The following is a 14,441-nucleotide window of genomic DNA, read 5'->3' as shown; positions in this document are numbered from 1 at the left end:
AAACAGCTGAGCTTATCATTTGCAAATTTCACACAAAGCTAATTTATATATCTGGCAGTGTTCTTAGATGTGTTTTATACAGAAATTTATCTGACAAGTATCGAAAAAATCTGATTTAAAAATAACTTCTCTTTTATAGATGAAAATAATTTTTACAGGGAAATATTTTACGTTACACTGGCAAGAAAGATAATATCTCAAATCATTTCTTCTTAAAACAAGTGAAGCATGCATGGTCCCCTGTGAGTAAACAGTGAACAAGGCATAAAAAAAATGACCAAGTTCAGCATTTGCCCCCTCCCCACCATTTAGCCTCGAAAGTCTCCAGGGGACATCAAATCCTGGTGGAAATGAACAAACGGTGCAGTTTTAGGCCTTAACATATGTAAATTTGAGTTCTACACCATGCATTAAAAAAAAAAAAAAAAAAAAAAAAAAAGAAATGACTAAGTCCATCATCCCCCCTCCCCCCCATTTAACCCAAAAAGTCCCCCAGGCCTTAACATATTTAAATTTGAGTTCAGCACCATGCAAAACTGCTAAATAGACATACACAGAAAATTTTGGACAAATATGGTAAAATAGTCCCAAAAATGGAGTGCTTTTATTAGCCCTAAAAGAACCCCTGGGGCATACCCAAGAGTTATCGTGAAGTATAGACAAACAAAATTATATAGAAATCAGTTATAATTTTTCAGAAAGTTTTATAAAAATCCAAGGCATCAATTTTATTTTAAGCACAACAGTGTCAATTTTAGCCCCTAGGTGAACAACCGGAGTTTTCCCGGAAAATCTGTTCTGTTACTTTTTTTACTCATATCATGTTTAATGTTTGTGCAAAGTTTCAAAAAATTCCAAGGCATAGTTATTGAGAAAAGTGCAGACAGACAAACAGACAAGGGTGAATTTATAGGTACACCCTCCTTTTGTTGGGGGTGGGGGCAAAAACAGATTTATTGTAATCTGGAGATTACACTTAGTGGTAGTCATTTAACTACAGATCAAAAGAATTCCCTGTTCAGGCCCAGATGTACCTCACTATTTTATTTTAATATTTCTTATTAACAAGTTCAATTTATGATAAAAAATACAGGTACCATTCCAAATCACCACAAATCATGTCTTTGTTTGCATATTTTAAAACTTAACATTAATTAGAAGTGACTTTTCCATGGCATTCATTGCCAAGCCTAAAGATCAGGTGACGTTATATTGTAAACAAACAGACGGAACTGATGAACGACATTATCATTATTAAAACAATTTTTTTAGCGAATTAGTCCAAACAAATTATTCCTCGTAATATATAATAGTCATTAGAAGATTTTTTCTATAATAATACATACGCAATCTGCATAAATTAAAATATCATGTTTAAGCGTATTGTACAACCGGGTAAGGTCTGGCTGCCAGCTAGTATACTTATATAATTCTTTATTCTTCATTTTTTAAAAATTTATTTTCTTAGTGACATACTTATATATATTTTATTTAATTTTTATATTTTTTCATTTCTAATCTAAATATTTTTAGGTCCTCGATATGACCTAAAACTATATCCAATGGTGAGGCCCCACCTTGCGGGCTTTGGGGAGTGTGGAGCCACCCTTTAATTGCCATTGCTCCCAGGTCCACTCTGACCCGGAGTGGTAGTACCTGTTAGGGTCCCGACTATGGGTTAAATAGAATCTGACTTAAAATAAATATACTCCATTAAAAATCGTTCCTCAAAATAACTAGATTCGGCATTAAATAACCTGAAAAAGGTTGATATGCCGTAAAACAAAAACAACCAACTAAATATTTTTAAGCCAGTTTTTGTTTTCATATCTGTATAATGCTGGCTTTTCTCATCTTCTGAGAAGAACAGAACATGGTCAAAAGGTTTTTTGTCCTTTTCCTTCCTTATTGATCTGATGGCATAATGAAGTTCTATGTAAGTTTTATTCCTCATTTTATATATATATATATATATATATATATATATATATATATATATATATATAGTGTGTGTGCCTGGTCACGAATAGGCTCTTATATGGTTAACTATTTTAAAAAACTGATTACATATAATGATAGATGTATCGAGACACAGGAATGGGTATGTTTTATCTGGCAGAACGGTGGTTCATTAAAAATGTGGGGGTCTGCATTCGTGCCTGGTTTACAAAGTATGGAAATAAAAAAAATTTAAAATTCAAAAGAAACGTTTACAAGTGTTTTTGATATAGATGTACATAAGAATACTTTGATAAGTATGTTTTAACTTAAATAGGGATGGTATAATAAAATTGTGGGGTCTGCATTCGCGCCTGGCCTCCATAGAATGGAAATAAGCACAAACTTTAATAAAGACTTTTCATATCTATCTGCGTAAGTATACTTTGATAATTATGTTTCAGTTTGAAGAAATATAGTATAATAAAATTATGGTGTGTTCGTTCGCACCTGACCTCCATAGAATGGAAATCTGTCACAAAGTTGAACAAGGTTTTTTAATATAGATCCACAGAATATTGTGATAAGTAGGTATGGTATAATAAGTTATGGGGTTTATCTATTTTATTTTTACTTTCATCATATTTTGCTTTGGTTTTGATACCCCCAAATTCGAAGCTATCTCTTTACAACCCTTCCTTTTCATAATCATACTTTCATAAATCAGAGTCCATTTTCTGTAGATTGTTTTTGAACCCAGTCAACGACAGGTACCTTTGCTATATATATATATATTAAATCCCCGAAACGGTGTTTCATGATAAACAACTGATGATCACTTAAATTAACATTAGTACTATAGTGAATTCGAGACAGCAAGTTGATGCAGTGATTGCAGATGATTAAATGACTTACTGACTAAATAGTTTTCTAACGAATGATAAAAAAATATAAAAATTAAATAAGTTTTGTATAGTTTCAAAGGTTAAAAAACTTCCAAGACGTGTATTGTGTGTGTGTATATATATGTGTATATATATATATATATATATGCACATACACACACGATACACACACATACATATATTTGTATATTTTGGCAGCAAGTCTTTATTTAAGCACGTCTGATTGAACACGACAGTTATTCTTTTTTACAATTTTTCTGGATGTCTTCCATTCGCTGAGCGGTCTTTTTAATTTCAGCTGGCATGTTGTATAAAATGGCGCCCAAAAGTTGTTCAAGCTTATTCTTCTCAAGCGCTTTCTTTGAGGCTTGGTATATTTATAATTAAAAAAAACTTTTTTTTTTATTGGTTATAAAAAAGGTGGGTGCAGGAAGATTAACAAAAAAAAAAAAAAATAAATAAAATACACCAAGTCTCAAAGGAAAAGAAAAAGAAAACAACTTTTGGGTGCTATTTTATACAACGTTCCAGCTGAAATTAAAAAAAAGACTGCTCGGCGAATGAAAAAGATATCCAGAAAGATCGGAAAAAAGAATAACTGTCCTGTTCAATCAGACATGCTTGAATATACACACACACACACACATTATATATATATATATATATATATATATATATATATATATTATACACACATACACGGTGCCCTGCAAAAGTTTACAATACACATTTGAAACTGTCAGTTTTTGTATTTCTAGCTTCCGAATGGTAATGAAACTTTTTATGAACATAGAAAATGTATTGAAACTAAGATAGAAACAATGCAGAAGTTTGCAACACATTTACAAAATAATATCTAGTATTTTGTAGCATAACCATTATTGTTGATTACACCATGCAGACATTTTGAGTAATCTCTTATGAACTTCTTACATATCTCTTGTGTCATTTTATTCCATTCCTCTACACAAATTCTCTCCAATTCTCACAGATTTGAACATTCTCTTCTGTGGACCCGTAATTTTAATTCTCCCCATAAATTCTCTATAGGGTTGAAATCGGGAGATTGACTAGGCGACTTTAAAACATTCATTTTATTTGAATTAAACCAATTTTGTGCAAGTTTTGCAGTGTTTTTTGGATCGTTATCTTGTTTAAAAATCCAGTTGGATTTCAATTGGAGCAACTTGACACTTTCTTTAAGGTTTTTCTCCAAGATACTCATATAAAGTGCTCCATTCATTTTTCATTTTATTATTTACACTTTTCCTACACTAAAACAACCCCAGATCATAATGGATTCTCCTCCAAATTTTACTGTTGGAATGGTGTTTTTTGACTGGTATTCAGTACCTTTTTTTCTCCAAAATTTCGGTATTTTTGGAGGGCCAAAGAAGTCAATTTTGGTCACATCTGACCAAAGCACGTTATGCCAAAACTTTAGAGGCTTGCAAAATCAAGCCTAGCACGAACATGCTTCGGCTTAAGGGGAGTTTTCCTTGTTGATCTAGAGCAGATGTCTTTAATGTGAAGAGTTCTACTGATCGTGTCCTTGCTAACTTTAATTTCACTGTTTTCAAAGTCCTTCTGCAGCTCTCTAAGAGTAATTCTAAGTGAATTCATAATCTTCCTTGTTAATAACCTTTCAGCATGTTTGGTTATTTTTCGAGGACGTCCTGACCTGGCCAAAAGAAGGGTTGATTTGTGAGACTTTCAGTGCGGAATTATTGTTCCAACAGAATTCAATGGAACCATCAACTGTTTGGATATTGTTCTTGATCCCAATTCACTTTGATGAAGACTTACAATTCGTTTTCTAAGCTTTGACCAATCTGTTTATTCTTTCCCATGACGTAGTTGCTTACAATACGGTCATTAGATAAAGAATGACGCAATAATTTTACTAATTGCTTACTTCGATGTCTATTTGTTGTGGAGCTCAGTTGGATGCACAAGAACGACACGGGAAAACACATAGTAGTTTAAAAGTGTATTAAGGAAGCTACAAGGATATAGAGAAAGATAAAGAGAATAGTAGTAGTTGCAGGTATCAGTAAGATCTCGCTCCACAGTACCAGCCTAAGAAGCTGATTATATAGGATCTGGACGAGTCCATTAGGGTGAGATCTGGTCTTACAACACTATTGTATATTCCTGAACATTCTAGAAGCTTCTAAGCATTTTACCATGATAAACCATCATAAAATTGTTGAGAAATCTAATGAATTTGACATGTGTTGTAAACTTTTGCGTTGCTAATTATTGAGTTTTCACTTTGCGTTGTGTTAAATTGTTATTTTTCCCACTGTTCCTATCTAAGTTTCAATACATTTTCTATGTTTATAAAAAAAATCATTACCATTTGGAAGCTAGAAATACAAAAAGTGACAGTTTCAAATGTGTATTGTAAACTTTTACAGGGCACTGTACATATAGTACAATATTGGACAGTCAAATTTAACTGTAACTGTATTTTTTATACTTTCTTTCCTAGTATATTTGTACTGGAAATGAAACAGAAAACACCCATGCATATGATTGCTATAAGTGGCTCATGCTGACCCGATTAGAAACCACTCATTTCTAAAAATTTCCTACTGAATATCTTAACACCAAAGAAATACAAGAAAAGAAATTGACATTTACTTCTCTTCTAAAATTATCTAATAAACTCAGCATAAAATTGTATATCACCCATTTTTTTTTTTTTATTTTATTCAGTTTTTATTTTTTTCATCCACTTGTGTGCTTACAATTTTTTCAGCACACGCAGTGAACAAATAAACCATTTAAAAGAAAAAATACAAGTTAAATAAAATTAACAAGTTGTGTAAATTATACATAATTACTACTTCAGTCTCATCTGTTTCAGACTTGCTTTTGTGTTCAACTGAACATTTTTTGCCTGACATGTAGTTATGTCTTACAGAAAAGCGTTGATTTGCAAACCTGTTATTCAGTAGAAGAAAGCAAGTATCACTGTAATCTTTAATAATATAACTTGTTTTTAATTGATGTGATCTTGCTTAAAAAAGGAAGAATACTTCTGTTCCAGCACCGACTAGAATCGAGCACTGACTTCAGACAAAAACAAGTGGACAATCACAACCTGTGCAGTGAATGCACACAGATGAAAACTCATGAGAGCTAATGCCAGAAAAGAGACGATAAAAATAATTGGAATTATTCTTCTGAAGATAAATAAAAATCAATAATTCTAAACGTACCCACAGTTTTAGTCAAGTTTTCGAGACAACATAAAAAAAAAAAAAAAAAAGAAATGTCTTGGACGTAAAAATGGATTTTGAGATCAAAACATTTATGGGGAACTTTCAAAACAAACAAAACGAAGATTGATAATTTGTATTTTGATTATTTGGATTATTGTTCTCATCTTGTGTTATTTTCACATTTTGGTCAATGTAACCTCCAATCTTCAGGTATCTTGTTGAATTTGGGAAGGACCTGTGACATAACGGATAAAGTACTATTCAGCTGTAAGTTATACTCTTTTGGAGGTTGATGGTCCAATTCTTAGTGTGAGCAATATTCAAAATGCAAGTGCGAATTACTTAGGACTGCTAACCGATCATGGCTGACGGAACGAGAGCCTGCTATCCCAGTGGATCAAATAAAGAGTTTATTTCAAACTAAACTTTACACACATTAAATTTGAGATTCCGAGCAGATTCCAGAATTTGACAAAAAAAAACGCCTGAAAAAGCTTGGAGATTATATTGGCCAAAACGTGAAAATAACACTGAAGATGAGAACGGTAGTCCCAGGAATCCAAATGACCCAAAACAAAATGAGTATGAAAAGATAAAAATTGAAAGACGTATGAAAATAAATAGTTAAAATATTAAACAGTTGGAGACACTTAATTTTGACTTGCAGAAATTAGGAACTCGCGATTTCTGGAAAATTCATAACAGTATAGAAAATAATGGATAATCAACAATTTCCCCGCTATCCAATAACCTTGAGATTGTTTGTACGGCAACTGAAAAGGCAACCTGCTTTTCTGATGGTTTGCCTCCAACTCCACTTCAGACCCAACAAACCACCCACTTCGAAATTTCCCTTTATGGACAGAAGCCGCACTAGATCTGAAAATCACCCCTTCTCGTGTTCATGATTCCATAAAAAACAAAAAACCTAGACTCCTCAAAGGCATGTGGGCCCAATTTCATCCCTGCTATACTATTAAAAAAAAAAAAAAAAAAAAAAAAATGCTCTACTGAGGTTACCCTGGTTCTCTCCAAACTTCAATAAATCCCTTACTAAATTCTGCTTCCTCGACTGCTGGAAAATTGCTTCTGTTGTACCAGTTTCTAAAAATTCTGGTGACAGAACTAACCCACTCAATCATCACACCATTAGCTTCTTCCGTCTCTTTGCTAAAATCTTTGAGTCCTTAATCAAGTATTAGTCCACCACCTCGTAGATAATAAACTTCTTTCCGACAGTATGAAGTTAGGCAAGCCCATTCTACTGCAGATATCCTAACTGTAATCTCTGAATGTATATTATGCACTAGATAAGATAGGAGAGGCTAAGGCCGTTGCCCTACACATATTTAAAGCCTTTAACAGAGTTTACTACAATGGTCTTATGAAAATTAGATCATATGGTATAAATGGACAAATACATAACATAATAAAATCTTTCTTACATAAGAGTTTGTCCAGGTTGTCCTTGATGGCTGTATGCCAAAACATGATATAAATGCAGGTGTGCTACATGGGTTGATCTTTGAACCTTTATTATTCCTGATATTCATAAATGACCTCTCTGATAAAATTGTCTCCGAGATGGCTATATTTGCTGATAACACTATGCTCTATAACAGACTCAAGGAGGACGCAAATGAAGACATATCTAAGGAAATGGCTAAAACCTTAGAGGAAAATCTCCAGTCTGTAGTTGAATGAGGCTGTAAATTGATGGTAACATTCAATGCTACTAAGACTAAACATCTTTCCTTTAATAACTGCAAGAAACCTTCTCAACCACCGATTGCTATGGCTAATGGATACACCACCTGAAAATACTTTGTTCAAACTTTTAGGGTTAACATTTACAGGCAACATGAATTGGAACAAATACATCGAGGTAGTTGCCAAGGCTGCTGCGAAGAAGGTGGACTCTCTCTACTATGCTAGGTTACTTATACCCGAGAGTATCCTGTACAGTATTGTTCCTAGACAGAGTTAAAAAAAAGAATTGCCAACCTGATAGGTACTACACTAGCAACCAAACTCCAACCTATGTCCCATTACTGAAATATTTCATGTCTGTGCCTGTTTCACAAGGATTTTAATGGAATGCACATGGATTAACGCCTAGCTCTTGTACCCCCCTCTATGTAAATAGCTCAAACTAACCCAACAAGCAGCAAAATCCCACCCCTACACTGTAGAGATCCCTAGATGCCAAAGGCCACTCGATAATGGTTAATGAGTGTACAGTAATCACCGAGACAACACTAGTGGTCATTAGTGGTAGAAGTTGGGCACAATTTGATTATTTAAGGGGACAGCTCAACAAGAACTTGTTCATATTGGATTTGAAGATGACCATACTGCAGTCAGCTGGAAAGCAGACCAGTAAAACAGAGCTCCGTAGGTGGGCAGTTCTAGAAAGAAGTCCGGTTTATGGAATTTCTGTTCGGATTTAGGCACAGACAGAGAGTGGGGGAGGGGTGCTGTTGATGGCGACTGCAGGTAGACAAGTGCTTCCTATGTAAAAAAAAAAAAAAATTGCGAAAGACAAGATGTATCTATACCTGGCTTAACAAAAAGTGTTACCTGAAGGGTAATTTAGCCATTAGCTTCAACTGTAGGAGATGCCTAGGACAAACAACACACTTTATTTATGGTCATTCCAACAAGAATGAGATTTTGCTAAACCAACAATAGGCATAAATTATCTTGCAGCAAATTACATCCAATACCCTTCTTGCACGCATAAGGATACCAACCAGAATCTATTTAAAGAATTGTAGCCCAAAGCCACACATCATTACTTTGGTTCTAGATAAGTTCAGCACTCAATTCATGGCCTCAGAATTGTTCAAAAAGATTTAAAAAAATAGAAACACTTGAGAAAGGGGGTTATACTCCTGAAATATTGTGATATATTGGCATCACGCATACAATTTTAGTAATTTAGGAGAAATCCAGAAGAACAATTTACATAGAAAAACAAAATCCTTGTTATTTGATATTCAGTTTTTCTTATGACCTGCATTGTTATAACTTATAGAAAAAGTTATGGAAATTAAGCTAAACAGAGGCTTCCGTGTTTTATCCCCACAGGAAAATTTCAGGCTTGTCATAAATATTTATATAGCTCTACTCACATATATTATATGATGCCTCCGTTCAGTCTCGAAAGACAAAGGATACTCCCTGTAGGGGCAGCTGCGTGTAATTGTGAGGCAAGGGTTGCGCAATCCCAACCACACCTCTCCTGAATCGGCACTGTTTGAGTCCAGTGGCAAGGAGAAGATCAAGACGACTGGAAACAATACCGAGATAAGCGGAGAGCATATACAGCGCCTGGAAGTCCCAAATGGTCACCCACTTAGTACTGACCAGGTTCAGTGTTGCTTAACTTCGGTGATCGAGCGGGAACCGGTGTGTCAACGTGATTATACCATATACATATATTGAGCACTGAAAATCTATACATAAAATAGATCAGTACATGATGCTTCCAGCAAATAATTTTTTTTTTTTCTTTTTGAAATGTCAGCAAAACCAGCTATTAAATTCTTTGAAAAGTCCAAACAATTAAAATTCATTTGAACAAAAAAATATTTTTTAAATGTTAATTCTGAAAAGGTAAAATACTTAAGACAGAGATAATTGAAAATAAAATCTATATCCAACATTGTGACAGTTTTTGCTAACATGTTTTTTTTTGTCAGCAGAATAGATATTTACATATTTTGTGACGTGTTAGCAAATTAAAAGAAATAGAGTTAAAGACGAAAGTTATGGAAAAAACCATTTGTGGATAGGATAGAAAAATGAACAAGGGTAAATAAAAAGCAAAAAAGGATAAATAATAATTACTTACATTTCCAATAAGGTGGGGTTTTCCAATGGTAATTATCATGCATGAAGCACTTCATGTTGGGCATCCGACATTCGTGCTTAGGATCCTTGCGGAACTTTCGCTTATATTTGCGTTTCCACACTTTTTTCCGATATCTGTTACGTTTCCACAGAGGAACGTTATGTTGACTCGTGAGCACACTGTTATATTTTGTTGTGGTCATCTTTCTAAAACACCCAGGAAAGAAAAAACACATAACATTTCAACAGTTTGAAACGTTCACAGCTTTTATGTGTAAATTCATTACTTCACTTGTTTAGACAAATGAAGAAAACACACTTAGCAGGACACCATGGCATTCTATATTACAGGCCACTTTCTGGAGAAGCGTAACTGAAATTCTATTGAAAACTGTTTCGCTTTCAAATAACTTTTGAAGGAAATTAAGTCAACTATATTTGAAAATTGAGTTTTTTGGTAGCAAAGAAAAAAAAAAAAAGAAAAAAAAAAGAGAATGTTAAATTAACATATGCAAGAAAATAAATCTTACCAAAAGCAACATAAGTTACTTTTCTACCTATATGGATAAGTTTTGTATGCTTTAACTTATTCTAAAGTGTTTTTCAATATGCAAAATTAATCATTTACATACATTAAAAAAAAAATAAAATAAAAAATAAAAAAGAACGCTACAATAGTTCTTAACAATACTTAATATGTATCAAAACTTGTATCCTTAAAATTGATTTGACAGCCAATTTGTGACACTGACTCCAGTAAATAAAGAAATAAAAGAATAAAACAGATAAAAGAAAAATCTTGCTTAACAGTTGTATACATTTCTTTTTATTTTCTCTCCTGAAGAAGAGATTCTACTCTCGAAAATGAGGGACAATAACACCTACTATCTTGTACGACACATTATGTTGGTAAATAAACATAACATAATTGAAAATTCCTTCTATTATTGTCATTATTCTTTTATATACTAGCTTGTGTCCAGTGTTTCCTAGGAACTGCATTGATATAGCCTTCAAACACAACTCCTTTCACATTTTTTTTGTAGTTCAAAGCAAACCTAGTATTCACTGTTCAGTTAGAACAAAAGAAAAAAAAAATGGCTGCCATAAGTATCACATGGGAACCTTTGATAATAGCTCAAAAATTGAAAATTAAACAAAATATGAATAGAACATTATTTTCACAATATTAGTAGCATTTATTGGATGTGTTTAACAATATTTTGTTTAATTTTCAATTTTTTGAGCAATTATCAATCATGCCATTTTCTTTTTAAAGGTTATTTTGTCAATGTATGTACAAAAATAAAAGATAAGTATGTATTAATGTATAAAAAGGAGTAATGATGCAAGTTGATACTTAAAATATTGGGATAAAATAAGTTTATTCAGCACTCGTGCAGTTTATGAACCATAATATTTTTTATATAAGATTTTCAAGTTTAAATTCGATTTTTATGATACAGATTTTATTAACTTGTTAGATGAAAATACAATATAGTTAAAAGCCAGCTTTCCCTCTCTCCACTTATGTTAACAATGGCTTTCTAAATAACATTTCAGCATATCCATAAACTGCACAAGTACCCTTGCTGAACACCTTTTCCTTTTTACATTGGGCACTTAAGGAATAGATATCTAGAGGATTTCATTATGTAGTCAGTCCCAAATATTGACAGAATCCCTAAACAAGTCATAGGAGCAGTTTACGACTTAAAATCAAAAAATAAAATATATCAAGTCTCAAAATCATAAAAGGAAATTAAAACAAACACTTGTGACTATTGTAAAAGCAAGTAACCACCCTAAAGCAACACTAATCGCCAGTAACCACCCCTGCCAACAATGACAGACACTGGATCCTGCTAGCTGCCACTGCCAGACAATCTAAGACAGTAGAAGCCATATACTTTTGTTTTGGTTACTGCCACCAGTGCCCACAATTTTCTTGAGCCAAGAATAGCTAACACTAGCAACCACCACCATCTAACCGTGTTAATATTTTTTTAGCTGCTTATTCATAGTAATTTATGTGACTCACATATGATAACACACTAGATAATCAAGGGTTATTTTGTTTTTTTTTTGGGGGGGGATATAGCTGTTCTGGTTTTGAGTCATTTCCATTGGGCAACACGGGGACATGTGTCCTGCTAGTAAGGTATAGATATCCAAAGGATTTCAGTATTTATGTAGTTGGTTCAAAATATTGACAGAGAATCCCCGAGTGAGTCATAGAAGCAGTTTATGACTTAAAAAAAATGTCAAGTCTCAAAAATCATAAAAGGAAATTAAAACACTTTGAATAAAGAGTTCAAAACTTAAAAACCAAATGGATTTATAAAATAACTTACAATTTTTAAATGTTAATGTTTAACTTCATTTTTTTTTTGTTTATAAATAATTTATTTTTCATTTAAAATAAAGCAAAGAAAATGCTTTTTTTAAGTATTCATACGAGTTTCTTTTGTTTGAAAATATTAATATATTCATAATCTAAAAAATGTTTTGAAGTTCTAATTTGTTTTTTTTTTATTCATTAGCATCACTACAAGTCACAAATCGTCAGTGCTGAATCCTACTTTTTGTTTTTTTAGTTAAAAATAAGCTTTTAAAAATAGAATTATTAAATGAAAAATGTATCTGTTTCATGTTCCACCCATGCTAGCATGGAAATAGATATTTAATGATGATGATTAGGGCCATAGCAACAGCATATTCTTTTCCTTGCTTTGATTCTCAGGTAATATAGATATCCATTGATATCTTAAGTTTTTATGTAACGTGATGTGGTTCTTGGTTGATTAAAATATTATCGTTTATAAACTGCACGCGTGCTGAATAAACTTATTTTATCGCAATATTTTAAGCATCAACTTACATCATTACTCCTTTTTATATATTAATACATACTTATCTTTTATTTTTGTACATACATTGACAAAATAATAAAAAAAAAAAAAAAAAAAAAAACAGGTTATGCATTTCAGCAGTAGTAGGATTAGCTCAGTGCTCTATGTCGGATATATGCTCAAGAGTCAAAACAATGAAAAGAATATGCTGTTGTCCTAGCTCTAATGATGACGATGTTCAGAATCAGATTATTTTTTAAATATTGAATCCATATCTTATGTTTACGCATTGCCAGAATGATATCGATATCATATCTTCATGTTCTGTATTGATATGCAATCAAATGCTATTATACTAAAAGAGAAAAAAAAACACAAAAAAACTGACCTGTTAGGTAAGCGTGTTTGCACTTTACTACAGTCACAACCCGAAGAGCCTCCATTCAGATATTGCTCGAGGGAAAGATCTCCTGGAAAGAATACGCCCCCCAAAGCATCTGAAGCAAGGGATTCTGCTGGTTTCTGTTTCTTAAGATGTTTTCGAATATCCTAAAATAAATTTAAAAAGAAATAAAAATAAAAAGTCAATATAAAAGAAAACCAAATTGAAAATAGCTGAAATAGGTTTTCTAAGTTTGTGCATGTGATTTTTTTTGTAGAAGTACATACTAAATTTAGCTGAGTTAATCGTGATGTGGTTGTGCCATGAATTAATAACAAAACAAATTAAATAACACTTAAGAATTTTGGGGATAAATTTGCTTTAGAAAAGTATTATCAAATGTGTTGTGCATGGTAAGACAAATATGAAGAAATAAATGGATGAAAACAATTCTATAGAGAACAACAATATGATTCATTTAACATCTGGGAGAAGTACTATGAAAATGAGGTTTGCCAAGCCAATGATGGTAATTACCATCACTTACCTTATTCAGTTTTTTATTGGGTGGTCAAAATTCAGGGGCAGATAACCCATGTTTGCAAATACTTTCTTGGCAACTTTTGGATACAAAAGCTATTTCCCTTTAAGTATAAAATATTTAAAAGTATTATTTTCTAGATGAAATTTTTAATGATTTTTAACAAGGGTCTCATTTTGAGGAAATAGACATTTACGAGTTTCCTTAGTCCCAAGTTCTATCATCGTAAATGTCCTGTTAATAGTAAATTCTTCAGGCGCAGATAAAATGACCCAATATGTTCTTGAAATATATCATATAGAACTTCCATTAGACTGCACCGATGCTTCCATAATCATTATGAAACTTTATAAACTTTTACAAACTGTTAAAAAACATTTTTATGCAAATAGGATTCAATTCATCTTTGTAATTTCTTTTAATGCACTAATCTGCAAAATTTATTGTATATTTTGCAAACCTCTTTCTTCAGATGAGAACTGCATTTTTCGAAACTCTGGAATAAGATGTTTCCATTTTATCTGTACTTGTTGGATAATTAAAAATTCAGTATACCTTCTTTACAGGTTTTTAATATTTTTTTTGAGTATTTGAATTAAATTTTCAATAAGATTTTTCTATTATATAAATGAGTGATTTTTCTGACAAAGGGAGAAGAAAAAGCTGTTTTCTAGGTTGGCAGTATTTTTGCGCGAACAGTTGGCAGAGTTGGTGGAAATTTTCTGTTTCTATGTCTAT

General features: G+C 32.5%; 1 protein-coding gene and 1 pseudogene across 12 annotated transcripts in view; both read right to left on the bottom strand.

Moving 5' to 3' along the window:
- The window catches only part of LOC145279803 (extracellular sulfatase Sulf-1-like), a 274,221-nt gene that overhangs the window by 69,487 nt on the left and 190,293 nt on the right, over positions 1-14,441 (bottom strand). For all 12 annotated transcript variants that reach the window (XR_013868456.1, XR_013868455.1, XR_013868458.1 and 9 more), the window contains exons 14-15: positions 13,169-13,329; positions 9,930-10,135 (exon numbers count right to left, since the gene is read on the bottom strand). Coding sequence is in view for 8 of the 12 variants with exons in the window: in XM_080131146.1 (XP_079987272.1) it covers positions 9,930-10,135; positions 13,169-13,329 (367 nt within the window). In the remaining 4 variants the exon portion in view is untranslated. The remainder of the gene's footprint in view (positions 1-9,929; positions 10,136-13,168; positions 13,330-14,441) is intronic.
- On the bottom strand, positions 9,395-9,511 carry LOC145280458 (5S ribosomal RNA; annotated as a pseudogene).

The sequence above is a fragment of the Euprymna scolopes genome, chromosome 7, assembly GCF_053919585.1.
Source record: "Euprymna scolopes isolate OS-2025 chromosome 7, ASM5391958v1, whole genome shotgun sequence".
Lineage (NCBI taxonomy): Eukaryota > Metazoa > Mollusca > Cephalopoda > Sepiida > Sepiolidae > Euprymna > Euprymna scolopes.
The sequence above is the reverse complement of the archived record's forward strand: the minus strand, read 5'-3'. Positions and strand labels throughout refer to the sequence as shown.